General features: G+C 28.0%; 11 protein-coding genes across 11 annotated transcripts; 5 read left to right on the plus strand and 6 right to left on the minus strand.

Annotated features, from left to right (window-relative positions):
- Positions 1-523: 523 nt before the first annotated feature.
- PNEG_02372 (hypothetical protein) lies at positions 524-2,211 on the plus strand (the record flags this gene model as incomplete). The annotated part of the gene is made up of 7 exons (XM_007876186.1): positions 524-643; positions 688-891; positions 933-1,136; positions 1,184-1,441; positions 1,484-1,858; positions 1,902-2,043; positions 2,089-2,211. Exons 1-7 carry the CDS (start codon positions 543-545, stop codon positions 2,209-2,211), a joined length of 1,407 nt encoding a protein of 468 aa, XP_007874377.1. The 5' UTR covers positions 524-542.
- A 280-nt stretch (positions 2,212-2,491) lies between these two features.
- PNEG_02373 (hypothetical protein) lies at positions 2,492-3,058 on the plus strand (the record flags this gene model as incomplete). The annotated part of the gene is made up of 3 exons (XM_007876187.1): positions 2,492-2,613; positions 2,669-2,680; positions 2,833-3,058. 3 exons carry the CDS (start codon positions 2,492-2,494, stop codon positions 3,056-3,058), a joined length of 360 nt encoding a protein of 119 aa, XP_007874378.1.
- Positions 3,059-3,405: 347 nt separating this feature from the next.
- On the plus strand, positions 3,406-5,448 carry PNEG_02374 (hypothetical protein; the record flags this gene model as incomplete). Its single annotated transcript, XM_007876188.1, has 16 exons — positions 3,406-3,422; positions 3,471-3,577; positions 3,621-3,646; positions 3,691-3,763; positions 3,809-3,888; positions 3,933-4,066; positions 4,113-4,224; positions 4,269-4,374; positions 4,424-4,432; positions 4,477-4,566; positions 4,609-4,852; positions 4,894-4,926; positions 4,968-5,109; positions 5,152-5,248; positions 5,293-5,343; positions 5,390-5,448. 16 exons carry the CDS (start codon positions 3,406-3,408, stop codon positions 5,446-5,448), a joined length of 1,380 nt encoding a protein of 459 aa, XP_007874379.1.
- Positions 5,449-5,630: 182 nt separating this feature from the next.
- Positions 5,631-7,473, minus strand: PNEG_02375 (hypothetical protein; the record flags this gene model as incomplete). The annotated part of the gene is made up of 5 exons (XM_007876189.1): positions 5,631-5,970; positions 6,014-6,594; positions 6,642-6,903; positions 6,949-7,169; positions 7,213-7,473. 5 exons carry the CDS (start codon positions 7,471-7,473, stop codon positions 5,631-5,633), a joined length of 1,665 nt encoding a protein of 554 aa, XP_007874380.1.
- Positions 7,474-7,513: 40 nt separating this feature from the next.
- PNEG_02376 (hypothetical protein) lies at positions 7,514-9,886 on the plus strand (the record flags this gene model as incomplete). The annotated part of the gene is made up of 13 exons (XM_007876191.2): positions 7,514-7,536; positions 7,583-7,749; positions 7,793-7,900; positions 7,944-8,002; positions 8,050-8,088; positions 8,135-8,458; positions 8,505-8,513; positions 8,557-8,780; positions 8,824-8,876; positions 8,918-9,048; positions 9,089-9,146; positions 9,188-9,419; positions 9,460-9,886. The coding sequence occupies 13 exons, from the start codon at positions 7,514-7,516 to the stop codon at positions 9,884-9,886; spliced, it is 1,854 nt and encodes a 617-aa protein (XP_007874382.1).
- Positions 9,887-10,126: 240 nt separating this feature from the next.
- Positions 10,127-11,156, plus strand: PNEG_02378 (hypothetical protein; the record flags this gene model as incomplete). Its single annotated transcript, XM_007876193.1, has 7 exons — positions 10,127-10,281; positions 10,325-10,536; positions 10,580-10,704; positions 10,747-10,777; positions 10,822-10,882; positions 10,924-11,011; positions 11,052-11,156. 7 exons carry the CDS (start codon positions 10,127-10,129, stop codon positions 11,154-11,156), a joined length of 777 nt encoding a protein of 258 aa, XP_007874384.1.
- PNEG_02377 (hypothetical protein) lies at positions 10,749-13,554 on the minus strand. Its single transcript, XM_007876192.1, has 3 exons — positions 13,056-13,554; positions 11,872-13,009; positions 10,749-11,828 (listed from the first exon to the last, which is right to left on the minus strand). Exons 1-3 carry the CDS (start codon positions 13,533-13,535, stop codon positions 11,206-11,208), a joined length of 2,241 nt encoding a protein of 746 aa, XP_007874383.1. The 5' UTR covers positions 13,536-13,554; the 3' UTR covers positions 10,749-11,205.
- Positions 13,555-13,686: 132 nt separating this feature from the next.
- PNEG_02379 (hypothetical protein) lies at positions 13,687-14,688 on the minus strand (the record flags this gene model as incomplete). The annotated part of the gene is made up of 3 exons (XM_007876194.1): positions 13,687-14,127; positions 14,169-14,569; positions 14,616-14,688. 3 exons carry the CDS (start codon positions 14,686-14,688, stop codon positions 13,687-13,689), a joined length of 915 nt encoding a protein of 304 aa, XP_007874385.1.
- Positions 14,689-14,942: 254 nt separating this feature from the next.
- Positions 14,943-18,148, minus strand: PNEG_02380 (hypothetical protein; the record flags this gene model as incomplete). The annotated part of the gene is made up of 7 exons (XM_007876195.1): positions 14,943-15,014; positions 15,057-15,076; positions 15,120-16,152; positions 16,202-16,451; positions 16,494-17,407; positions 17,454-17,626; positions 17,671-18,148. 7 exons carry the CDS (start codon positions 18,146-18,148, stop codon positions 14,943-14,945), a joined length of 2,940 nt encoding a protein of 979 aa, XP_007874386.1.
- A 241-nt stretch (positions 18,149-18,389) lies between these two features.
- Positions 18,390-20,226, minus strand: PNEG_02381 (hypothetical protein; the record flags this gene model as incomplete). Its single annotated transcript, XM_007876196.1, has 6 exons — positions 18,390-18,500; positions 18,547-18,671; positions 18,720-19,029; positions 19,072-19,278; positions 19,322-19,673; positions 19,717-20,226. 6 exons carry the CDS (start codon positions 20,224-20,226, stop codon positions 18,403-18,405), a joined length of 1,602 nt encoding a protein of 533 aa, XP_007874387.1. The 3' UTR covers positions 18,390-18,402.
- A 101-nt stretch (positions 20,227-20,327) lies between these two features.
- PNEG_02382 (hypothetical protein) lies at positions 20,328-26,390 on the minus strand (the record flags this gene model as incomplete). Its single annotated transcript, XM_007876197.1, has 20 exons — positions 20,328-20,513; positions 20,565-20,706; positions 20,750-21,364; positions 21,409-21,634; positions 21,679-21,793; positions 21,837-22,065; positions 22,109-22,254; positions 22,298-22,531; positions 22,574-23,321; positions 23,364-23,421; positions 23,468-23,712; positions 23,754-23,886; positions 23,933-24,113; positions 24,163-25,237; positions 25,278-25,422; positions 25,474-25,759; positions 25,803-25,883; positions 25,927-26,073; positions 26,125-26,243; positions 26,297-26,390. 20 exons carry the CDS (start codon positions 26,388-26,390, stop codon positions 20,328-20,330), a joined length of 5,205 nt encoding a protein of 1,734 aa, XP_007874388.1.
- Between the last annotated feature and the right edge of the window lie 407 nt (positions 26,391-26,797).

Below are 26,797 nucleotides of genomic sequence, written 5' to 3' on the forward strand. Positions count from 1 at the left end.
CATTGTTACAAAAATAGTATTTTTTTATTAATATTTAAATTTAAATATTACATTTTAATTAATATATTAGTAGATGATTTAAAGACTAGGGTAAAAAAAATCAAAATCATTTTACAATAGCTCTTAAAATTATTTTCATTTTCAAATATTTTTAACAGCTTTTTCCAAAACCCTTATATCAATATTTTAATAAATATCATTTATAACAAAATTAACATGATTTTTTATTAAAAAAGTATAAAAATAAAAAATATTTTTTAAATAATGTCATTAACTCTTTAGATAATACAATTTTTTTCATCTATAAAATTCCATAAATAATATACTATTGTCTAATAATAAAATAAATTTAACTTTGTAAAATATCTTAATTAAAAATTAAAGATATAATGAAAGACTATGAATTTCTAATATATATATATATATTTTTAATATTTCATTTTCCAATATCTTAAATTTCAACATTGTATTTTAGCCTTCGAGGTAGCTTTAATTTTTTTTATTATAAATTATAAGTGTAAACAATTTAATATCATACAAATATGAAAGTATCATGGATTTGTATGCTATTACTAGGATCTTTAGGAAGCAAAGCTAGTCAAAAAGAAATAAAAACGGACAACTCATGGAAAAATCTAAATATGTATAAAACACATGAAATTTCTATTCCACTATTCATACAAATAGAAATCGAAAAATTGATCTTTCAAGATCCTATATTCAAGAAACATCTACAATTGTTATTCAGAATATAGGAAATACTCCTTTAGATGAATATTTTTGGATCATTGATAATGATATAACAGATAAAATCAGCTATATTAAGGCAAAGGAAAAAGATGAAAAAAATCTATTTATTGAAGTAGCTCCTTCAAAAGAAAATCCTTTTAAGTAAAAAATAATTCTAACATTAAATATTCTTACATATCTAGTGACGTTAAATTATATATCATAAAACTGTCTAAACCTGTCCTCCCTCAAAGATCAATAACCATAGAAATTGATATAGCTGTAATAGATACATTAAAACCGTTTCCTGATGTGCTTTCTCAAGATGAAATTCAGCATCTTAAATGGGAAGGGTTAAAATATTCTTTGTCAATTTATTCTACAGAAAAACAAAAAACAATTTTTAAGTGAAAACATAGAATTTTATTATATACAGTAGTTAATCCTAAACTAGAATCAGTGCTAATAATATTTTATCATATTCTCAATTCCACAAAGGCAGTTCAGCAAATCCAGTATTATTAAAGTCACATCTTATATATAACTTCCCTGATATTGTCAAACCATTTAACAAGGAGTTTATTTATATTCATTATACATACGAGAGACCCATTACTGTTATAAAACACTTAAAACGTGAGGCGGAAATATCCCATTGGGGCAATAACATTGCAGTAAGAAATACTTACTCAATAATAAATGCAGGTGCAAGGTATTAAAACTATAAACTTCTATATATGTCTAAAATAAATAGACTTAAGGAAAATTTTTCACGTTTAAAATGGGTACATCAATTATATTATGGAACATTTCATGCAGCGATACTTTCACTACAGATCAATCTTAAAACCGAAACTAGAGACACTTATCACATTGATAAAGTCGGAGTTGTTTATACAGGAGAATTCATATCAAATTCAGGAAATACAACTATTAAAATCAAACCTAGATACCCAATTTTTGGTGGATGGAATTATTCATGTACAATTGGATGGAATATGAACCTAAACAATTTTTTAAGAAAAAAAAACAATAACGTATATATTTTAAAAATACCTTTTGTGGACGGACCTATAAATGTTTATTATAAAAATATATCAGTGAATATTATTCTACCAGAAGGATCTAGGTAATTATACATGTACAAAAAAACTTTTCCTTAATCGTCTTAGAGTTTTGGACGTTGTTTCACGTATCCCTATTTCTAAAAGTGAAATATCAACCTATAAGACATATATGGATGTTATAGGAAGAACATCAATAAAACTATTTGCTACAAATTTAGTTGATACAATATCATCAGAAGAAATTTTTGTATTTTCTAATTTAGTTTTATCTTTATTTTCTAAAATATTTTAGATATTATATGATTATTCACTATGGAATAATTTTAGAAAGCCTTTAACGATTTCTATAGCTTTTGGAGTACTATTTCTTAGTTCATCATTATTAAAGAAACTTAAAATTAAAATTGGAGAATGAAGCTCCAAAAAGTGTAAAATAATATTTTATACATATTAAAAATACTATATTTTTTTTTTTGAAATCGTTAGAATTCTATTAAAATTCTAAAATATTTTAATATCAGATTTATTTTAATATATATTCAAAAAAGTTAGAGAAATTATACCCAAAGACATATAAGGGGACTAGTACATATATATACTTTTTAAATATTCAGAAATAACGAAAAGACTTTATTTTTAATTTAAGTAAAAATAAATGCTAAAAATTTATTAATTTTAACAATAAAGATTTAAAAATGGCACATATATCAAGACAGTCAAAAACACCACAACTTCCTGTGCTTTACGTGAAGAATTTAAGCTTTAAAGTATCTACAGAAGAACTTTTTGATCTTTTTGGAAAATTCGGACCAATAAGGTATGAAATTAAATTATTTTTAATATTAAAAGCACCAAGTTTGATGAGGATATAGACAGATTCGATTGTAAGTAAATATTACTCTTTTCTTATAAAATTTGCAATTTTAATATTATAATTCATTGCATTCTCTAAAAACATATATATATATATATACATATATATATATACATATATACATACATACTTGTATTTAAATTTGAATTCTAAAATAAATAGGGGGAATGATAATACAACACGTGGAACTGCATACGTTGTCTATATTGATTATAATGATGCAAAAATGGCATGCGAGAAGCTCAACGGCTTCAATTTTTCAGATCGATATCTTACAGTACTTTATCATCAGCCTGAAAAAATATCTGGAAAAACAGATACAGCAGAAGATATTGCATTAAGACAAGCCAATCTTGAAAAACTCAAGCGAGAATATAATATTGAATAGCGTTGTATATTTCTATAATAAATCATGCAATAAATACATTTTTATACAAAAAGAAATTACCATATATTATTTCTAAATAATAATAACTAACTATATATTTTATCGTACTATTATTTATATTTATTATTGTATTATATATTTATTTTTATTATTATATTATATATTTTATAAATTAGGTTTAATCACATGACTCCCATGACCACAATACTAAAATATAGTTTTATATAAATCATAGAAAAAATTTAAAAAGAATAAAAAACTCAAAAACATATAAGCCATATATATACATTATATATATATTTAAACAATAAAGTTATTTCTCATTGTTTAGTAAAAAAATAATCAATATGGACCCTATAGAAGGGTATATTAATCTTTTAAAACATAAAACTAAAATTTAATATTTATTTAGTATACCTGATGAAATATTAAAAGAAATAAACGAACTGGAAATGTTTGTTATAAAAAAGGAAGAATTAAATAATATCATAGATAAATTCGTTCAACAATTAGAGAAAGGTAATTCAAATTAAAAAATATAATTAAGCCAATAATTTTATAGGATTATCAAAACAAGGGGAAACAATTGTATGTATTCAGAAGATCCTATGCAAAATTTTGATATATCTAAGCCTATGTTTCCCACATGGATTTTAGGATACGCCAATGGAGACGAACAAGGCACCTATTTAGCTCTTGATATAGGTAATCTCGAAAAAAAATATTTAGTTTTTACTTAACTGTTTTCAGGTGGTACTAATTTTAGATTATGTAAAGTTAATTTATACGGAAAGAGAAAATTTGATATCGTACAATCAAATTACAACATTGTATCTCATAAAAATCTAGAAAACAATCATAATGAAAAATATAGTCTCAAGAATTAAAGAAAAGTAATTCAGACGTATTTTTTGGATTCGTAGCGAAATGTCTTAAAGATTTTTTGAAAGAACATCATGAAATCAAAAAAGACATAACACTAGGGTTTACTTTTTCATATCCATGCAGGTAATATACAAAGAAATTAAAGCATCACAAATCCTGATTGTCTCAGACAAGACAGAATTGATCAAGGGATTCTCAAACATTGGACAAAAGAATTCGACATAAAAAATGTCGAAGGTCATGATGTTGTAGAAATCCTTACCAAAGCAATTGAGAAAGAAGTATATATCTATTATATATTTATAAGCTTTTAGTAAATTTATAGAATATTTCTGTAAAAGTTGTTGCTCTAGTAAATGATACTGCCGGTACTTTAATAGCTTCAAATTATGTCGACAGTACAACAGAACTTGGTGTGATTTTTGGAACAGGTAAGTTTTGATAACAAATTAAGCATTTTTCACATGTAACAATATAAAGGATCTAATGGTATAAAAATAATAGCAAAATATTACTATTAATGTCGTTTATAGCTGCATACATGGAACAAGTAAAATACATTCCAAAAATTAAACATTTAAATCTGCCTCCAGATCTTCCTATTGCTATAAACTGCGAATGGGGTAATATCGTTTAAATATTTCTGTCCTTCTTAAATAATGCAGGTTCATTCGATAATGAGCATCTCGTTCTTCCACGTACAAAGTATGATATTCAACTTGATTTAGAATCTAGATCTCCAGGACAGCAAACATTTGAAAAAATGGTATCTGGGTTTTATCTAGGAGAAATCCTAAGACAAATTTTATTGGATTTATATAAGAAAAAATTATTTTTTAAAGAACAATATCTTGAAATGTTGAAATGTCCGTATTCTCTTCAAACATCATATTTAAGTATTATTGAACTGTAAGTAAAAGTTCTAACTAAGCTTTTCCTAAAAAAAATAGAGATACTCATGAAGATCTTACAGAAACATATAAGTTAAACATTAAAATATTGTTATCATATCTTATGTTTTTAGACTTTTCAAAACACAATTTCATATAGAATGCACAATATTTGAAAGGAAAATTATTAAAAGAATTACGAAATTGATAGCAAAGCGATCTGCATATCTCAGCGCTTGTGGAATAGCAGCAATATGTAAAAAAAAAAATATTAAGGTTATAACACTCTTCTATTTATTTGTTTTTATTTTTTTTTAGGAATGTTCTGTAGGTGTGGATGGCAGTGTAATAAATAAATATCCTGGTTTTAAGAAACAGGTTTGCGATGCATTAAAATGTATACTTGAGCCATATGGTAAAATATTTTACCTATTAAAGTCAGCTCTAATATGAATAAAGGAGACAAAATTAAATTAATCAATGCACAAGACGGAAGTGGTGTTGGTGCAGGTTTGCTATTTTATAATAAAAAAACCATTTTTTATCATTATTTTAGCTATTATTGCTGCTATAACTACTCAAAGAAAAGAAAAGGGCGAATTCATTCATATTTAATTCAGAAAATTCTTAATTTTCTATATGCTATGTTAGAAAATATTATATATATTCATTTTTATAAATTTATAAACACCCTAAAATATAATTTAATACACGCTTTAACTATATATTCCTTAAATATTATTCATAAATGACAATTTTTTAAAATACATTTCCTAGAACTCATGAAAATTATTGAATCATGTATAATAATATGCAAAGCGCCACAATCCTATTTTTCCACTTTTATTTCCAATAGCTATTTCGCTTCCCGATGGAGAAAATTTAGTTACAGTAACATCTCCAAGAGGTGTAGAACCAGTTGGCCAATTTTTATAAACAGATCCAGTTGGAAAATGCACTAATCTAAGAAAATCACGCTTTTCCTTACTCGCCATAGCCAATATTTGCCCGTCGGGTGAAAATTCCAAAGTATTTATAGAAGTTGTCAAATTATTCAACGTTTTATAAAGAGATGGATTATTCAATTCTCCTGAAAGATTTCTTCTATCATAGACATTAACAATACCAGTATTACTCCTACATCGATCAATTTTATTAGATGTAACAGTATAATACTAACCCAAGTGCAAACCATCTATCATCAAAGCCACCTAAAGATATTTTAGTAATACCATAGCAACTATCGTCATTCCATTTTGACATAACTTTTTGTGATAAAATATTCCATTCCCATATTCCACCATATTTATTAGAAACACATATTCCTTCACCAGATCGTAGCCAAGAAACATCACTAATTTCACCTTCTATTTTAAAACCAGTAATCCATTGTCCAGTTCCAGCAGACAATACATTAAACCATCCTTTATTTCCAACAATACCAATAAATTTTCCACAAGGGCTAACTGAAATTTTTTCCATGCTTCCTTGAATATCATCATGACCATAAGTCCTGCTGACCTTTCTAATGTTTCCACTTTCAAGATCCCAAATATAAAAATATTTTCTTTGACCACCTACAATTATTTTATTATCATTCGGATGAAAAACTGCTGTTTGAATAGAAGATGAATGAAGATATAAAGATGAAACAAGTGGATTAACATCTCCATCAATATGAAATATCTTTAGAATACGATCATATCCTCCCGACAATAACAAAGGATAAAATGGATGAAAAGATAATGATAAAATTGCAGACTTCAACCCAATTAGCAAATTCAGTAAAAATAGTCTAATATAAATACTTCAGACGGAGAACAGGCATTTGCATCTTTTAGTCTTTTTATATTAATGGTAGTAGGAGGCAATACTGATAACGTTTTTCTAATATAACCTTCTGAAGATTCAAATAATGACTTTAATGATTTTGTAAATATTGAAACATCATTTAAAAAATAAGAATTATCAGAATTATCATCGCCAATATTTCCATTTTGCTTTAAATTTTCATCATTTAAAGATTTAGATAAAACTACCCAATTTGGAACAGGATTTATCCTTTCAAATCTATAAAAAATCAATATAATATTTACAACCTACAAACAGAATAACTGTTTTCTCAAGCGAATATTATATTCTTTACCATTAATTATATCCTCTTTTTCTGATTCCCTCAATTTTCGTAATCTTCCTACAGAAGCTAAAGAAATTAACAATCTTTCATCATCACTATCTTCCCATGCTGGTCTCTCTTCATCTATGCGCAGAGTCGCTGTTTTATTTAAACTGTCAGCCAATTCATTCTGGCAAGTAGATGTATCAACATAAAAAAGCTACAATATTTACCGACATAAAACTAAATACTCAAAAACAAACCTCATGGTCTTGAAGCAAAGAAAAGTCAACTGTTCTATCACCAAAAGATTCTGACTCATCTGAATTAGATATATTTAACAATGAATTCTTCAATTCTTCATTAAATGAATTATTATTTCCAAAAACTTTCGCTTCCAATATTTCTTCTTCTTTATCTTTACCATTTGAATTTAAGGAAAAGTCAGAAAATATAGAATCAATATATTTTTCAGATGGTCGATTCTTATGAATCGCCTTACTTTTCTTTGACTTTTGGCCCATCCTGTATGATCGTCAAAAAATTTCGATATTTATTTTTAATATGAATCATAATACAAGTAAAGTGTAAGAGATAACTAATTAAATAAGCACTCTATCTTACAGGAAAAAGATTATTTTTTGGCTCTTCAAATGGAAATTTTAAAAAGATTTTTGAAAAAACTCATGATTTAAACAAAAAACATAACTTTGATTTTTTATTTTGTATAGGTGATTTTCTTCCAGAATCAGGAACAGATGAATTAGAAATCATAGATCTACTTGAAGGAAGAATACAAAGTAATTGATGGTTAATATTTTTTATATTGCTTAAGGGAATTAGTTCCAATAACTACATATTTTTCAATTGGAAAACAACGTCTTCATAAAAAAGTTGAAAAAAAAGCAATTAAAAATAATGGAGAAATATGCAAAAATTTGTTTTATATAGGCACGAGAAAAAACAAATATTTAGGACTTAATAATATATCTAGGAAAATTAGGAACTTTAACAACATCAAAAGGAATTAAAATATCATGTCTAGGAGGGATGGTATATTAATTAATTAATAATTATTTAAAATAAGCTAAAAACAAAAGTATGAAGAAAAACAGTTTTACTGTAAAATATTACCAGAAGTAATAAATCTGATGTAAATTTTCAACTTCTTAATTATATAAATAGGATACTGAAATAAAACCGTATATTTATGAAAGCGAGGTAGATTTTATTATGAAAAAAGGGAAAGATTCGGATATTCTTGTTACATTTGAATGGCCTAAAGACATACATAAATTTTCATGCAAAAAGATGTCGAAAATGATTCCTGGGGTTCAATCTATAGCTAAAGTAACATCATATATCCAACCTAAATATCATTTCTCATCAAATGGTTCAATATTTTACGAAAGAGAACCTTATAAAAATATTTCTATTGAAGATAGACAAAAAACAAATATTACAAGATTTATATCATTAGGCTCATTAGATAACCCAGACAAAGAAAGAGTATACTATATATCATCAATTACATAAGAAATTAACATTATTTTAGTCTTCTTATGTAAGGTCTTTTAAAAATTTTAAATTTATTTAATACAAATCAGGCTTTTAATATCACAGCATCAAGTTTATATGATACATCAAATACGTTAAATATACCAAATGTTACACGAAATCCTTTTACAGAAGAAATAAATACAAATTCTAAAGAAATTAAGCATAATCTTGAAGATTCACAATATACCTTTTTCTGGAATAAAGAATCTTCAAATAGTATTAAGAGGCAGAAACATGATACCGAAATATCTAAATCATATGATCATATTATGTAAATTTCATAATTTTTATATCTCATTTTTAATATTTTAAAGTAAAAAAGAGAAAAAAGAAACTAATTCTGATCAAGTTCCTCAAAACTGTATTCGTATGTATGCACTTTTTTTTAAATGTTTATTAATTTTAAAGAAATTCACAATATAACAGATCATTTAATTTATAATTCATCAAAATTAAACAAAGAAAAATATGAAAAAGAAAGCACTATTCCACCCAATTATACTTGCAAAATATGCATGCAAAAAGGTCATTGGATTCAGGTAAAAATTAATTACAAGTATTCACTTATTTATTAATTAGAATTGCCCACAAAAAAAGACTACTGCTTCGAGAAAACCTATTCGTAATCATCCTAAATGTATTTTTTTTCTATTTATAAAAACATAGCTAACAAATTAGTGGAGTTTTGTTTTTTTTGTCTTTCAGATCCAAGAATTGCTCGTCATTTAATTACCTCTATAGGATCAGAAACATATCTTGCACTCCCAAAAGGTCCTTTAACAACAAGTTCCACTAATTCACCTTCTCTTTCATTCCCAGGGCATGTTTTAATTATTCCTATTGCGCATGTTCCTACAATTAACGCTATTGAAGAAGTAAACAGAGATAAAACTAAGGAAGAAATGGAAAGGTAGGTATCTCGTTTGTCATTTTATCCCTAACAATAGAAGATATCGTATATCTATCAATGAAATGTTTAAATCTAAAGGATGTGACACTGTAGCTTTTGAAATAAGCAGAATAAATGGCATCCACTTACATTGGCAAGTAATTCCAATAAAAAAAAATCTATCAGATGAATTAGAAAACACTTTTATTTCCATGGGAAATGAAAAGAAATACAATTTTGAAAAAAGAGACATCAAAAAGGATGAAGAAAATTATCTTCGTATTTGGTTACCCAACAACACTATTTTAGTTCACATAATAAAACCAGAAACATATTTTGATCTAAAATTTGCACGATATGTCATATCAAAAGTTCTTAATTTAGAAGAAAGAAGTGATTGGAAAAATTGTGTTCAAACAAATGAGCAAGAATTCCAGGATTCAATTCAATTTAAAAAACATTTTAAGGACTTTGATTTTACTATCTAAATACATTTCATTATTTATTAAAATCCAATTTGTACTATATTTTTTATTACCAATCATTTACAAAAAATTATCATTCTAATCTACAAAGCAATCTTCATTTCAATTTTTCATAATTTACTATATACATATTTTCAGCACAATTCTAATGAAAATATCCTAGATATATTGCTAATAATATTTTAATATATCTATTATTTATATTTATATCTTAACATTCAATATATCCGACAATTTTGATCTATGAAAAAACGCAATCAAAGACCAGAAAAATTAAGACAAGAAGAAATCGATGCAGGTGTATCCATTAAGTATGACGAACATGGGGAATCTTATATTGTTATTGGACAAACTATTGTTCGTCATAGTCGATCCAACTTTCCATCAAAATTAAACAAGTAAAAATAGAAACTATTTTTAAAAAAACCTAAGACAAAGAAGATATTGGCATCAAAGACGTCGACTTTTTAAATATTTTGATAGAGGAATATGGCTTGATGAAGAGTCTTGGTATAGCGTCACTCCAGAACCACTAGGACGTCAAATTGCAACACATTTATCGAAAATACATGACCACAATTTTGTCGTAGTTGATGGCTTTTGCGGTGCAGGAGGAAATGCTATACAGTTTGCATTAATTGATAAAATAGCAGGTATATCTTTTATTATTATTAATAATATTTCAAACATTTTCAGTCATTGCAATTGATGATGATCCAATAAAACTTATATGTGCAAAACATAATGCACGAATATACAATGTAGAACATAAAATTGTATGGATTCTTGCAGATTTCTTTAATATCTCAAAAAAAATAAAAGTATATTTTAAATTATATAACATTTAAATAATATTTTACAAGGGAGATATTATTTTTTTAAGTCCACCATGGGGTATTATGTATTAATCACTAATGATATTGATATAAATTAAACAGGTGGGCCAGATTATCAAAATTCAGAGGTGTTCAATATAGAAGCCATGAAGCCTTATCCTGCGTATATTTTCTAATTTTATTGGTTATTACTAATGAAATAAGCTCTTTATTATTTCATACAGCAAATTGTATGGTAAATAACAGCAACAAAATTGTCATGTATCTACCACGTACCTCATCTTTAGCCTCGGTAAAAAGAAATATATAAAACTAATTTCTAACATTTCTAGATAACAGCCTTAGTTAAATACCCACATAAAGTAGAAGCACATTATTTAAAGGCATCTGGAAAAACAAAAGCAATATGTTGCTATTTTGGCCCTTTAGTTCAATAATCATATATAAGTTATAAAATAATAAAAGTTTTGTATATATTCAACCATTTTATTTATCGAATACCCAATGGCCTACTTTTCTAACCGCATCTAACCCTCCATTTGCTAAAGTTTCATCATTTAACAAAGAAGCAAGACATTCCCATGGATTACGGCTTCCACCCCATTTCAAGACTTCTTTATAATACTTTTCTCCTGCAATACGAGATGTAGGATTTTTGGCAAATATATCCTTCCAAACTTTTGCAGCAATAGCACGATCAAAAAGATATGAATAATAAGTAGCGCCATATCCAAATAAGTGAGTAAATTGTGTCTGCCAAGATGTACCAGGAACCGATGGAAATAAACCCCATTTATCTTGTAAAGAATGTAATACCTTGGTAGAATCAAATCCTTTATCTAAAGGAGCGGATGTATGATATTGTTGATCCAAAAATGCCATTATAATTTGAGAATGCGTTTCAACTGTTTGCATCTTGAAATGATTTTTAATATAACTACTAAAATATTCAGGGGACAAAAATGAATTATCTGCTGCATGTCGAGCAAAAGCAGGTGTTATAGAAATATCAGAAGCAAAATGCTCCATAAGTACAGAAGGAAACTCAACAAAATCAGTCGCACAACGTGTTCCAGAAACATTATGAAAATCAGTACGTCCTAGCATAGCTAAAAAAAATTAAAATACTATTTACAAATAACAAATACATACAATGAAGTGCATGTCCCATCTCATGAAATAACGTCTCCAACTCAGAAAAAGACAATAAAGTAGGACCTTTATCAACGACTTGCCCAAAATCACAAACCAAAACAATAATTGGAAGTTGATATAACTTTCCATAACTCTTGAGAACTGGATTATTGTAATATTCAAAACTTGTCTCTCCTTTTACTAAAACATCATCATCTATTCTACGAGAACAGCGCACTGTATAATGCGCAGCACCACTCTGCTTTCCAGGTCTTGAGAATAAATCACAATAAATAACACCTATATGACCCTCCTCTGAAAATACATCTAGTTTTCTAACACTTGGATGCCATATCTCTCCAGGATAAACTTCAGATTGTACAAACCATAAACCATAAAGTTTTGTAAACAAGGTTGAAAGACCTTGAATAACAGTTCCAATCGAAAAATATGACATAATTGAATCTTTTTCAAAAAAAGTTGAATATTTCTTTTCTAAATTTAGATAAAAATCTTTATCCCAAGCATTAAGAAAAGATATATTAGAATCGAAAAGATGGATCCTCTTACTGATCAAAAGAGGCTCCAACTCTTTTTTTGCAATAGGCATATTATTTTTTGCAAGGCATTCTAAGAACTCAAGTACAAACATTTGATTTTTCATCATTTTATCAAGCAACGCTAATTCAGCATAGCTTTCCATGCCAACAAGTTGTGCCAATTCCGCTCTTTCTCTAAGAAGATTTTCCAAATTTAGGATTTTAGACTTCTTTGATTCTTGTCCAGAAATATATAGACGTTTTCTTACATTTTGATCAGGAATCAACGTCATTCCCATCTGATATATCCATCCCGAAGTAGGAAACTTAAGATTCGATCCATCTCCCCTCTTAAGCATAGATAATACCTCTGATGGAAGATCATTTAACAAATAAGATGGAATATCAATGTAATCTTGTTTAAGACTATAATGACTAAAAAAATGACGCCCTAATAAGGCTATACGACTTGAAATATCAACAAAATTCTTCCGTTTTTCATTTGATAAATTTATTCCCGATTTTTCAAAATCATGATGAAACCCTTTGGCAACAACTCTTTCTTCTTCTGTCAATTCTTTAACAATATTACCATTTTCAATAATCCGCGTTAATACCTTCTCTTCATATCAATCATATTCAGGAAATCTTAGAAAAACTCACCTTATAAAGTCCTGTATGTGTATTTAATATATTCATAAAATCGTACATATAATGATATGTCTCTTCTGCCGCCGCTACAAATTCTTTATCTGGATGAACCGTTCTTAATAATTCGGAAAGATCAATCACTCTACAAAGCCTGTCACTCAATCTATCCAAATCTTTAATAATTCTACGTGCGTCTTCTACGTTCTGAACTTGACGTTGAGTAATATCATCCGACAACAACTGCGCATTTTCTACTGCATCTCTAGCTAAGAAAACCAAGTCATTTGAAACAATTAGACCCGTATTCCTAAATAACCCCCCCTTATTTTCCACCAGACTTGAACATTGAACAGATTGTCCTGGCTTAACCCGATCAAAAACAGCTTGAAGTTCAGATACAGGTGTAACAAGAGATGTTAAACTCCTTGATACACATCTCACCGTAAAGCATGCATTTACACGCATCATTGGAGGGCCAATAAACCGATGCATAATCAAAAGCAGTTTCTCTGAATAAATCGTGCAAAACTCTGCATCGATAAGCAATATAAGATATATAAAATAATATATATATAAATAAACATTTGTACCAAATAATATAAAAATACTATATAAACATTGTATATATGGAATGATATTCTTTTTAATCAGTAGTTTCTTGGGAAACAGGTTCGGGGGAAACGAATACTACCTTTCTTTCTATTTCTTGACTTTTTTCTTCACCTTCTTTCATTAATTCAAGGATCTCTTCATCAAAGACTTTATTGGTTTTCCGAGATTTTGTTTTCAATTTAGTTTGTGAGGTTAATTGAGAATTTAATGAAACTCCTAGCATTTTCTCGGTTTCAGTAAGTGGAATTCCAAGTGTATCCTGTAATTCTTCATATACAAATGTTTCCGAAACCTTAGATACAGGTTGAATCTTTTTTCGAGTTATACCAGGTAATCTATGAAGATATCCATAACCTAAACCACATCCGAGTGCACCAGAACCTCCCCATTTTCTATTAGGTATAAGTATTACTAAACGCGTTGTTTCATGACGCCTATTATAAACATATAAACCTAAAGATCGGTTCATGTACTTTACTTATGTTAAAAAAATATTTTATAACTCTTACATACATTATCAATTAATGTTCCTAAATCAGATTCACTACGAAGAAGATCCTCTGGTGTACCAACAATATAATCATCATAAGGAAAGAGCCCAGCAGCTTCTGCAGGAGATCCAGTTTCAATACTCAAAACATGCCATACTACTTTTTGAGCAACACTTATTGAACACCAACGTAATGATAAACCGAAATGTTCTGAGGGTAAAAGAAGAATACATCTCTCCATCTGATCTTTTAATGACCAAATTACCACGCGAAGAGGCCGATCAGCACCTAAAAGATATGTAGAAAGCCATCCAAAATCCTCAGTCAGTTCTACTCCATCTACCTCACATATAAAATCATAATAACTCTCAATGCCTGCTTTGTCTGCAACAGATCCTTCAACAACTCGTAGAACATGAAATCCTATAATATATTAATTATAATGGCGTATACTATTTTCTTTATATACCATGAGTTCTACTTCTCTCCTCATCCTCGCCACGCAGAGCTGCACTTAATTGTCGCTTTAAACTAGACCACATAGTAATATCAAAAATAATAAACCATATTTCCCTATTTCTATAATTTTATAAATAAACCAAAGATATTTTTACATCTATCAATTATCGATTATATCGCCTTTAATCAAAATATAATTAAAACAAATGAAATAATAAGCATAATATTCAAAAGCCAAGGATATCATCAAACATAATAAGAATTATACTTATCCAAATAAATATTTATAAAAGATTTTCTAATATTTATATATTACAATATATCATTTAAAATAATATTATTGTTCGTCATCAGAAAGGCCAGAGGTATTATATACAGCATTTCCATGCATAGAACATCCTCTCCAAGTCTAAATAAGTTAAGCATTATATCATGAATATACAAAAAAAACCTTCATATGACCAACCTGTCCTAAAAAGATTTAATATAATATATAAAAAGCAAAAAAACACACCACAATTTCCACAGCGTCTATTAGTACTTGAAGTATTTTTCTTTATATTTGGTAAAGATGTTTCATACAAAACTGATGCTTCAGCTTTTTGAGCAGCCTTAGCAGCCTTTCGAGCCTGCCGTCTTTCATGATTGTGCTTTAATCGTGTCAATTGTTCTTCTAATAACTTCTTACGCCTTCTATTTACATCATCATCATCAGTAGGTCCCATTTTTTCCATCATTGTAGCTTCATCATCAATAAGCTGTCTATGCCTTATATATGCTCGTATAACATTAATATTATGAACAATCTCAACTTTTCTTTCTAACTGCCCAGAAGAGTTTCGAGTAAATCTTTGAATTCTTAGAACTTTATTAATTTGACCAGAACCCATTTGCGAATTCATAGATACATAATTATCATTTTCAATCAAATCAGCAGACTGTGGAGTGGAAACATACCATCCACCATCCATTTTATTATCATTAAAAGATTCTTTTTGAGAATCTACATATTCCGAATCACTCGTAGTTGAATCCCCTGTCATGCTTAATCCAATACGCTGAGATTTCCATATTCTTGCAATTTCATCTTCGTAAGCTTTTGACTGTTTAGCTATATTATATCCATGACTTGTTTTTGATTTATCTCCATCGGTTTTTTCATCCATTGTTTCATCCAATGATTTAAACCCCCCTTTCATTGACGTTCTTATAAAACTAAAACCTTGACCACAACCTGTTGGATCTCCTTCACCATGCAATTTTAACATAGCTCTCCCTTGAGTAGCATTAATAAAGTTTCTTGTTAAAATCCAAGGAACTAATTGTTGATCAATGCTTAGACACGTTTCATCCATATTCTCATCTTCTACAGCTCGCCCATATCCAGCATCTTCAAGATTCTGAAGACCAACTTGCATACTTTCGATAAGACATACCATTTCAGGGGAAACCATATTACGAATAACCACTTCAGAAGGAAGAACTTCGGAAGACTTTAATCTCCAATATCCTTGATCATCACCTTTCCTTTGAAAATCCATAAATTCCTTAATAAAAATAAAATATTGAATAAATAAAATAAAAATAAAATCAAACCTTAAGACGTTGTCTGAGTTGCATTTCATTTTGATCAGGAAAATGATGTGCCATCTGTTTAATAAGAATTTTCCCAGATTCTTCGCGACGTAAAAGACGAAAACAAATCATTTTGAGCCTGTTTTTACTAACCATTGTTATTTTTCTTGAATGAGGACCAGGAACATCAACTACAGGAAATGTTTGGCCAATAACATATAAATATTTTATATTACGAAGATAATATCTTGATCCCTGTGAACAAGTATTTCTAATATAATTAATTATGAATTATCAGAACGAAATATTTTACCGTATAACTAAAAAATCAGTACTTTGTGGTTCATGAGCAAAAATTGGAGCGCGTATCATCTTATTATACAAAGTAAGTACCGTCTCTCCAGGATCCACTGTTCCAAAGTTCCAAAAAGGAGAACGATCTTGAGGCTCTAAAATATGAGTTTCACCAATTGTCATTTTTGGTCTTGTATAATCTTCATTTGATTTTTTACGATAAAATACAACAACTTTGGATGCCATCCCAGGATTAGAAATAACAGAAGGATATTCCTCAGAATATTCCATCAATACGTAAGTAGAATTATCACTAAGAGTAATATCTTTAGTTGTGTTCAGTAATATCTTTGGATCCTTTATTCTATCCTTTTTTTTCTTTCGCAACCCAATTTTACTAAATTTAATTTCATGATCAATTTTAAACGTAATCACTGGCCTATGAAATAAGCGGCATTCTGTCTTTGAAAGCCTTGTCTTATAATAAGGACTCTGTAATCGATCAGCAACCAATCCATGCTCAATTGATAAATGGCCAAGAGTTTGACGAACACGAGATTGCTGATTTTGACGCAACAAATCATAAGCTTCATCATTAGATATATTATATCGTCTCGATAAATCATTATATAAAAAATGATCATTCGTTAAATGTTTATAACAATCAGAATTTGCCCTTTGAATATCAAGAAGAAGAAAAGGATCATTAAAATTAAGCTGTACAGGAGAAGCTAATTCAACATTTCCATTAAATATTCGGTCATCAATTTGAAGTTGAGAAAGAAACCCCTCTCCCATAAACTTAATCTTTGAATTCGATCGAACCAGCGTCACATTTTTACTGGGAGAAAATTCGTCTGAAAAGACTTTTCTATACCAATCGAAGCATGTCAAATGCAGATCATGATTCATTTCATTTGACGAAGACGAATGCTGAAATGTATTAGCCAGGCGTATGGGATATTTCAGAAGAAAATACGAAAACATCCGAAGACTCTTTATCGAGCTTTATTTCCTCATTTACCTCCTCAGAAAATGAAGAAATAAATATAACCTCATCATCCCATCTTGGCCGTATTGAACGATCAAAAGATGCAAAAGCTTGAGAATCATCCTGCTCCACATCCAATCTTACCCATGAAGGAAAGCAGGCTTATATCTATCAGATACAGCTCCATCTAACCTATTCTACTTACTACGAGTCATTTTATGCTTAACAGGAACAAAAAATGCTTTTTTAGAAATAAATAACTCACAAAACTTAAGAACCTCATTTTCCTGGAATTCTGGAAAATACTTCTTTAAAATGGCTTCACGGGAATGCTTTTCAATCGTCTTAGAACCACTTAAACTAGGATCAAATTCTTGTAGCGATCCCCATCCTAATCTTAACAATTGTATAGGTATCATTTCTGCTTCACCTTCTCCACAACCAGAAGGCACATAGCCTTCCCTTAAAATAGATTCTAGTTCGTTTGAATCATCTTTCTTCGATTCGCTAGTAACTACATCTTCTGGAAGATCATTATCTAATAAATCCAAATCATCCATCCATCTTTCTTCAAAAGCCTCCGTCTCCAATTCCTCCGTAAAACAAGGTTCAATAGAAACACGCTGGTCATCATCTGACGATAAAGACGATCTTATATTCTTTGACTTAGGGGGACGACCCATTTCTTAGTAATTGGGCCGCTACGATCTTAACGAGTAAACATGAGATTGATAGGCAGTAAAAATAATAGTATAAACAGGAAGAAATAAATAAATGAAAAATATTATTATATAGAGATCTAGAAGGCAAAGAATAAGAATTATTTATAAGAATCTTTATATTTAGAAAGAAATTGTATTTTCTAAAATTAGAAGTAAATAAAAGAATTAAATATTTATAAATAGAAATAATTGAAATAAGTTGACGATATAGAAGATTATTTATCAGATATTTTTGATCGAAACAAAATAAATATAGATATTGTCATAACCATAAGTAAAAAAAAGAATGAATATCGCATATTATGTGTGAAATCTATAATAATTAAAATAATTGTAAATAAAATTTATGGAAATATTACGAAAAATATAGCCAACAAGAGCGGGGCCGAAAAATGAACTAGATTTTTCAGTAATAGAATATAATGCATAAAATCTAGTCTCGTAATTTTCAGGACATAATTTGCCAAAAAGAGCTCGAGAATATCTATATTAATGAATAATTCTATTAGAGATAACTTGTTTATTATAATACCCTTGTATTCCTCCATAAAGGAACCCGAAAAACATAGATAATATGTATATTTCTATAGGTCGTTTTAATCCTAAAGAAATTGGAAAAAGACCAAGAATTCCATAAACTGGTATAAAAAGTGATAAAAAAAGAATAAAAACAAGGACTTGGGAAAGAGAAAAATTCAAACTTCGAGCAATATAAGGCCAAAGAAAAGCGCCCATTACACCAAACAATGTAGACAAAAAAGTTATTATAATAAAACCAAGAGGAGAAATATGCAAAGTAGATTTCACAAAAAGAACAGTTGTAGAAGAAATTGAGGAATATGCTAATGCTAATAAGAATTAAGAACAAAAAAATTATTATAAACCATCCGAAATAAAAAACCAAGCAATTAAAAAAAGCATTATTTTCTTGTATTTTCGTATATCTAAAAATGTCTGAATTAAAGATTTCCATGAATATAAAATATATCCTATAACAGGATAATTTCCCAATATGCCTTTAGACAATGAAGGTAAAAGAGGAGACCTAAGCCATAGTGCAACAGGAATAGTAAAAACCAACCACCATAATCCTAAAATAATATAAATAAACACAGCAATAAAAACACTGTATACCTGTTGCGCAAATAATTATTTGAAAAGACTTTATTCCTGAACCAAAAACAAAAATTATCATAATTGAAACAATTTGAAAAATAATAGCACCCAAATAACCTATAGCAATACCTCGAGATGAAAAAGTTGAAGATAAATCTGATATCAACGAGGATATATGCAAATCATATGTCTTCAAATAATCACGATAAATATGATTACCTTTAGAAACATTTTCTTTTCCAAAACCATCATCTGATAAGGATTGCCAAAGAGAGTCTAAGATCTTACGCTCCTTTAAAACTGAAGGATGATTTCTGCACAATCCGGGAAGGAAGGCATTAAGAAGGACAGTAGAAGCACTAAAACACATCTTTTCAACATTAATATAAAAACGCCATTACGAGACACATTACACTACTTAGAACAAAAAGAAATGAGGCAAAAAGATATCTCCTATTGATGAAAATGAAAGAAATAGACGATATACCTCCAATAATTGAAAAAACAAGAAACAACATTTTACGATTCTTTCCATAATCTGCCAAACTGCTAATACTAATAATAACGATGACCTGAAAAAATGACGCTATAGAATACACATACAATGAGAAACTATAACTATCTATCCATCCTATCCCATGAATATAAATAACACATAAATTTGATTTTTTATCAACCCGAAACAAATTAAACGCAAAAAAAGAATCATGGAATAGACACGGTGTACTCTTATCTGATAATAAAACACCCGAACTCCGAACAAGCTGCTCTAGTAACACAGGAATAAAAGTAGTTATTGAAACAGAAGAAAAAACTTCATTAGAAAATCCACAACTATACCATCCTAAAATATCCTTTTTAGATGTAAAACCAATATGCTCTTCTAATATAGGACTATCCTGCTGATCAGCTATAAATGTCATAAAAAAATCTTTTTAAAAAAATTCAGGAGATTTTAACATCTGTTATTCCTAAAAGCCCAGGTCACCTTGTTACCATAGCAACTTCAATAAAGATAAGATTTTTAAAAAAGATCATTTAATATCCCTGTTTCACATGCTTCTATATCAGGAAAACACATATCATACATTGAATCATAATTGTTTGTACTTATACGAGTTAAAAATGGTTTAATATCAGAAACATCATTAATTGTTTGAAAAACAAGCAAAGGAGATCTCTTATTATGATTACGAGTATCTATAAAAGTCTAAAAAATAATTAATTTCATTCTAATGCCACAAAAAAAGAAATATCCTACTTCAGATAATTCAACAGTAGATGAAGACTTCTGAAGAAATGTAAAAATTTTATGAAAAAGTTTATCTACCAAGGCAACAGGTTTCCATTTATCATAAAAATGGACAGCATCAATTGTATCTGTTATAAAAATCCATTTATAACTATAAGTCTTTAAAAAATTAAAAATTGAAAAAAAAGACATACGCTAAAAAATCCTCTGGCTCAATAACTAAAATTACATCCAAAAGCTTGCATGTATCAAGAAGTAAATCAAGAAGTTCCCTATTCCATGGGAGATCCCTCTCCAAAAGGTCATCAAAAGAATATTGAAGCTCAGATAAAATTATTGCCCAAAGTGAAGTTAAATGTATCGATGACATAGATACAATTAGTGTTCTAATTAACAAAAACACTTCTTTTCGAAGCACTCTTCTTAATTCCCCTCTAATATTTTCCAAAACAACATTTTCTATGTCTTTAATTTTATCTGCATATTTATCTTTACCTGACGAGATTAAAACAAAAATCAGCCGCTTTAATTGATATTTTCGAGCAAAGATCTCTGAATCTCTGAAAACGAAAATACTAGTAGCAGAATAAAATGGGAAACGAATTAACATTTCAAATAACCTCTCTTTATTATTTCCATATAATTGTTTAATAATAGGTTTCCATAATAAAGCTTCATTAAGAGAAATATAAAAAAAGGAATTATCATTAAAAGCATCTAAAACTTCTTTTCTCCAAGATTTATAAGAGCCAGGAACCTCACTAAGTTTAGCCAATAAAACGAGACTATCTTCTGAATACTTTCGAGGCCTATATTCAATTAATTATCATTATATGAAAATAAATAATCATACGACTGAGAATTCCGGTTTTCAAATCCAATAATGTTTGTCATAATCATGTTACAGGCTTGCAAAATTTTTTCATTATCCATTATTATTTTAAAAAGAGAAGGAATTACATATCTAAATAAAATAGAACCTAATTCATTACTCGGAAACGTAGGAGATGTAACAGATTTATTATTTCTACCCGATTTATTAGCACTATTAGGAACCTTACTTTCTTTTTCCTCAATATCTAAAAGCATTTTAACTTTAAAAAAATAAATAAATATAACATACCATTATAATCATCGAGTAATAATTGATTATCAATATTCTTATTTAAAAAAAGAGTAGAATCACAAGGTCTAGATGTCTTTAAAACAGCAAAGTTCAAAATTCGTAGATAAATATCCTAAAATCATATAAAAAAAGACAAATAATAACAAGAATATTACCGCCATTTCTTTTCTAGTCCGTTTTTCATTATCAAGATCCATTTCACTTAGTTTCCTAATCAATATTGTAGAAAAATGGAGTATGCATGTATTAATTATTTGATATTGTTGAGGAATGTTAACAACATCTCGGAGAAAAGCTAAACATATTGGCCAATTCTGCTTTAGAAAAGTTGTTTGAGAAAATTTGACAAAATTTGTAAGAAAGCTAACAATTGAATTCGGTGTTCTATAAACATCAAAATAAACATAAAAATGCAAATTGTTAATACAAAGAAATAACTAAACTAGATTTGCACTTGCCAGTAACAGAAAGAGGATTTATTCTAGAATTAATACTATTAATTAAAAAAGGAATTATTTCATGTTTTCTAGAATCATCAAACTTAGATAAAAAAGAGAAAATGCACTCCTCAGCCTTCAAAAATTAATTCAATCAATATACCTATATATATTTTTACCTTTATATCTCCTTTGTTTACTGAACTTATTAAGCTTTCTAATGTTTCTATAGGCCTCGTATCATAAAGTACATAGAGCAACTGCCTACTTGCAGTTTTAAGTCTCATATTTATAAATTTATATGTTTCTTGCTTTCCTAAATCAACAACAACAGTATTACCTTCTAACCAGGACCAAACATAAAAAGTCAACTTTACAACATCTTGAAAACATAACAATATAGAATTCAAAATCTGAATATCATTAATATATATATATATTTTTAAAAAACATACGTCAGTAAAAAAATCAACACTATTGGGAGCTTCAACAGAAAATACACCGGACATAACATTACCAAAAAATCCTACATTTTCAGAACTCTTAGAAACAAAATTTTTGAATTTATAATCATGGTTTTCAAGTGCCCAAGAAATTGTGCATTGCAAGGCATCAAAACAATGTAAAATAATTTCATAAGAAGATAAACTCCCCATTTTTGATTCTGAAAAACCAACTTCTAAGTCAACAATGCTAGAATTAATTCGACCAGATAATGTCTCTACAAATGGCATAAATATCTGAAATATATCACTGGTAAATAAGCCCAGACAATTTTTATAAAAATCTATTAAGATTTCAACATTTGAAGGAATGTTTGTTGCAGACAATCGAGTAACAAAAAATTTAACTAACATAAATAAAATGTTGCAAACTGATGACTTTTCTGGATGATCAATAGACTTTTCTTCCATAGACAAGAGACGAGCATTGTTCAAAAAAAGCTCTTTAAAACTAATTTCATATTGATTAATATTCCGTTTTAAAATAATATATAAAACATCCAAAACGTATTTATCTAGAATAGATTCAAAAAGAAAGTCCTTTATTATAAGCCTTTTTAAAAATACTTCAATGAGCTCTTCATCAAATAAATTAGATTTAGAAACAATATAAAAAAGAAGTTTGCTTGCAAAAAAATGAAGCTTAATAACTATTGATTTCGAATTTAGAAAATCAGAATCCGGAATCATATAAAGAGCTCTAGTTTTATAAGTTTATAAATAGAAAGAAGTCTCAGTTAACCTTATAGCAATTCTTACTAAAATACTAATATAACTCATATCAGGAAATGTAAAACAATCTAAATCACCCATTATTGTAAAATATCAAAACAAATATTAACTCACATTTAAATAACAATTTACTTCTGTCAATATCAACATTTAGAAGTTCTGTAAAAGCATGATCTAAAAAATCGATTCCTCCTGATTCAATAATTTCTACACATACAGATATATAATAAGACAACATTAAGACATCATCTGTTTCTCTAAACAGAAACAAAGAGATCTCTAATTCCTCAATAACTTGATCTTTAGGAGAACAAATAATTTCCAAAGATAATAACTTTGTAATTATAATGTCCAACAATCTTACACTCATCAATAATTATAAATAAAAAAAAATATATACCTAATAAAAGAAAAATCTAAAGTTTTAATCCAAGACTTCACTAAAAGTTTTGTATGAATATCATCAGAATGAAGAAAACCAATCATTATTAAAGACGGCCTTCCAAGAACATGAACAAAAAGAGACTCATCAACTTTAACAATTTAATTCTATCATAATAAAGATTAGAAAAAAATTACCACTATATTTCCATAATACTGTAAACTTAAGACAAGAAGTATATGAACTTTCACGAATATTCATTGCATAGACTATTATTGTTTCAATATAGGAACCATCAAGTGTTCTATGTAATGCCCATAACAACCGTGAAGCATCAATATGATGTTTTGAATTTCCAGGAGAAAAACAATCCCATATCTAAAATTAATAAGTTTCTAAAAATACTTGAATTTTCTAAAAAACATACATAAAAAACTAAAGGAATTAATAAATTATCAGTATTAATATCTTCAACATTAATCCATGTTCTTTGCAATAATACAATAATAATTTTAACTATAAAATAAATATGATCAAAATTAAGTTCCTTAAGACCAACAACAAATTCTATAACATCCAATATCCTTTTTTTTTGAGTTTTTGAGCATTGAGAGGCCTTTGGAATAAATTCATAGATAAGCAAGAGTACTTCAAATAAATAAAAATTATTATTAAGACAATGCTCTATATTATCAATAAGCTGATAAAAAATAGAATCCATAACAATCTCCCTAGACAATTTTGTAGAATTATGGGCAGATGAATAATCCTTATAATATTCTATAATATTATCTCTCAAAGCTACTCGATCTTGAACATTGTATTCATCCAATAAAACATTAGATACACTATTATTATTTGGAATATGAAATAATAATTTATGTGTAATCAAAAACAAAGTTTTCTCGACTGTTATATTCTCTGACATATCAGGAATATTTGAAATAATAATAAATAAAACCAAAGAAATATGAAAAAAAATCATATCCTCCTCATGAATATTAAAATTTGAAATAATATATAATGCAAATTTATAATCTAGAAAATCACAAACACCCCGTTTATCAACCAAAGATAATATTTTACTCCAAATTAACTTTGAATCTATAGAATCAAAAAATGTTCTAGCAGAAGATAAAACATTATTATATAAACTATCATTGTCAAATGAACTATATATATATATAGTTCTTATAGAGGGTAAAAAAACCTCAGAGACAACAATATTTCCTATGCTAGGCCTATCCATAAAAGACAAAAGAATTCTAAACATTTCTCCAAGTTTTACGGGATTGTTCTCATACTGAGTCAAATATTTTTTTATACTATTTATCATATGATCCATAGCATAATTCCTAAAATAAGATCTTTCATCCATGTTTTGTTCTAAGTCAGAACCCATAAGCCATGACCAAACACGTCGATTAAGAGATAATTCTTTTCCTAAAACAACTTTAATTGCAGATATTATTAAAAGCTCAATATCAGAAGGAAGAATATTTCTAATATATTATTAAGAGAAAAAAATATGAAAGTAAATACTTTTGGAAAATATCTGATGATAGAGGAACATTTTGAACTAAAAGCTCAAGAAAACCACGACAAATTAATAATTGTTCATCATTAAGTCCAGCACTAAATGCTCTTATAAAGAGACCAGAATCAGGATGTATTATTGGAAAAATATCTAATAAAGCTAAACTCAAATATAATCTAATAACAAACAATATAAATTTACCATTAGAGCTTCCTTTCAAAACAGGAAGACGTTTAGATAAATATTTTAAAGCTCCTTGCCTTTGTTGAGGAGATGTAATTATACAAAGCCAAAAACATTGCCAAAAAAAAGATTCGTCATCAAGCTTTTGTCGTATAGAATCCAACACATTAAAAGTTTCATTAAAATACTCTCCAGACTCTTCTTCTAAACCAGGAAGCAATGAAATAATCAAAGATTTTGTACAAGGGCGAAGATCTGAACCCAATGGTAAATAAAACCTTTCAATCAGCTCAAGAAAATGTGGCTATTTTTTTAAACAAAGAAACCCCATCCATAAAAAACTATACCTTAATCTTTGTAGATGCAAACGTCATAACATGTGCAAGACCACTACTCCAAAGAGAAAGGGATTCAGAAAGTCCTTTTTTCTTACATATTTAGTCCTATATATTATCAAAACGCTTAACATACTCCAATCAGCGAAAAAATATAAGAATATACTTCCAGCGTTTTCTGATGTACACCAGAAGGAAGATTCGGATTCAAACATTGCGATAACCTGCATGCAACAAGATCTTGATAAGGAACAACTGCAAATGTAGGATATGCTTGAAGAGTCTAATAACCCTTAATTGTTATAGTTCTTAATCTATTTAAAACTTCAATTACTTTCAAAAGTTTTGAAAGAAATGATATATAATCCGCCCATTCCTCAAAACCATCAAATGATTGAAGGATTTTATCCAATCCTCCTGAATATTTCTTAAATTTCTGAGAATTTTCCGAATCTTTTTTTTAAAAACTTAATATCATGAAATCTCTATATAAAACAACTTAATACCTTTAGCATGAAGGGGAACCTGAATCATTTTAGACGAAGATATAGATACCCTTTCTTTTTTCAGAGTAACCTGTTTAATCATATTTTTTTCCATAAATTTATCTTTTAAATTCTAAAAAAAAGAACACTATAATTCCAGATACACTTATTTCTATTAAGATAATTCAATCAATAATTTTCCTCAATTATTATATACTTTTAAGAACATCTATTTTACTCTTAAACATTTAATTGAGATTTCAAAATCTAAGCCGGACCTATTCTTTAACTATTCAAAAATATGAAAAACCCTTTTATAAGTTAAAAATCTACAGAAACATATGCATATCCTAGGAAGAAAAGAAATATAAAACTATTATAAATATAATTACATAAAAACTATACATCTTTTTAAAACATAACAAATTTGTCTAAAAAGAATATTTTAAAGATTTAAGGATTATTGAAAAAGAATAAAAATACAAGAAAACTGTATAAATCTACATATTTAAAAGAGTTTAT

This window comes from Pneumocystis murina (assembly GCF_000349005.2).
Source record: "Pneumocystis murina B123 chromosome Unknown supercont1.13, whole genome shotgun sequence".
NCBI classification, from domain to species: Eukaryota; Fungi; Ascomycota; class Pneumocystomycetes; order Pneumocystales; family Pneumocystaceae; genus Pneumocystis; species Pneumocystis murina.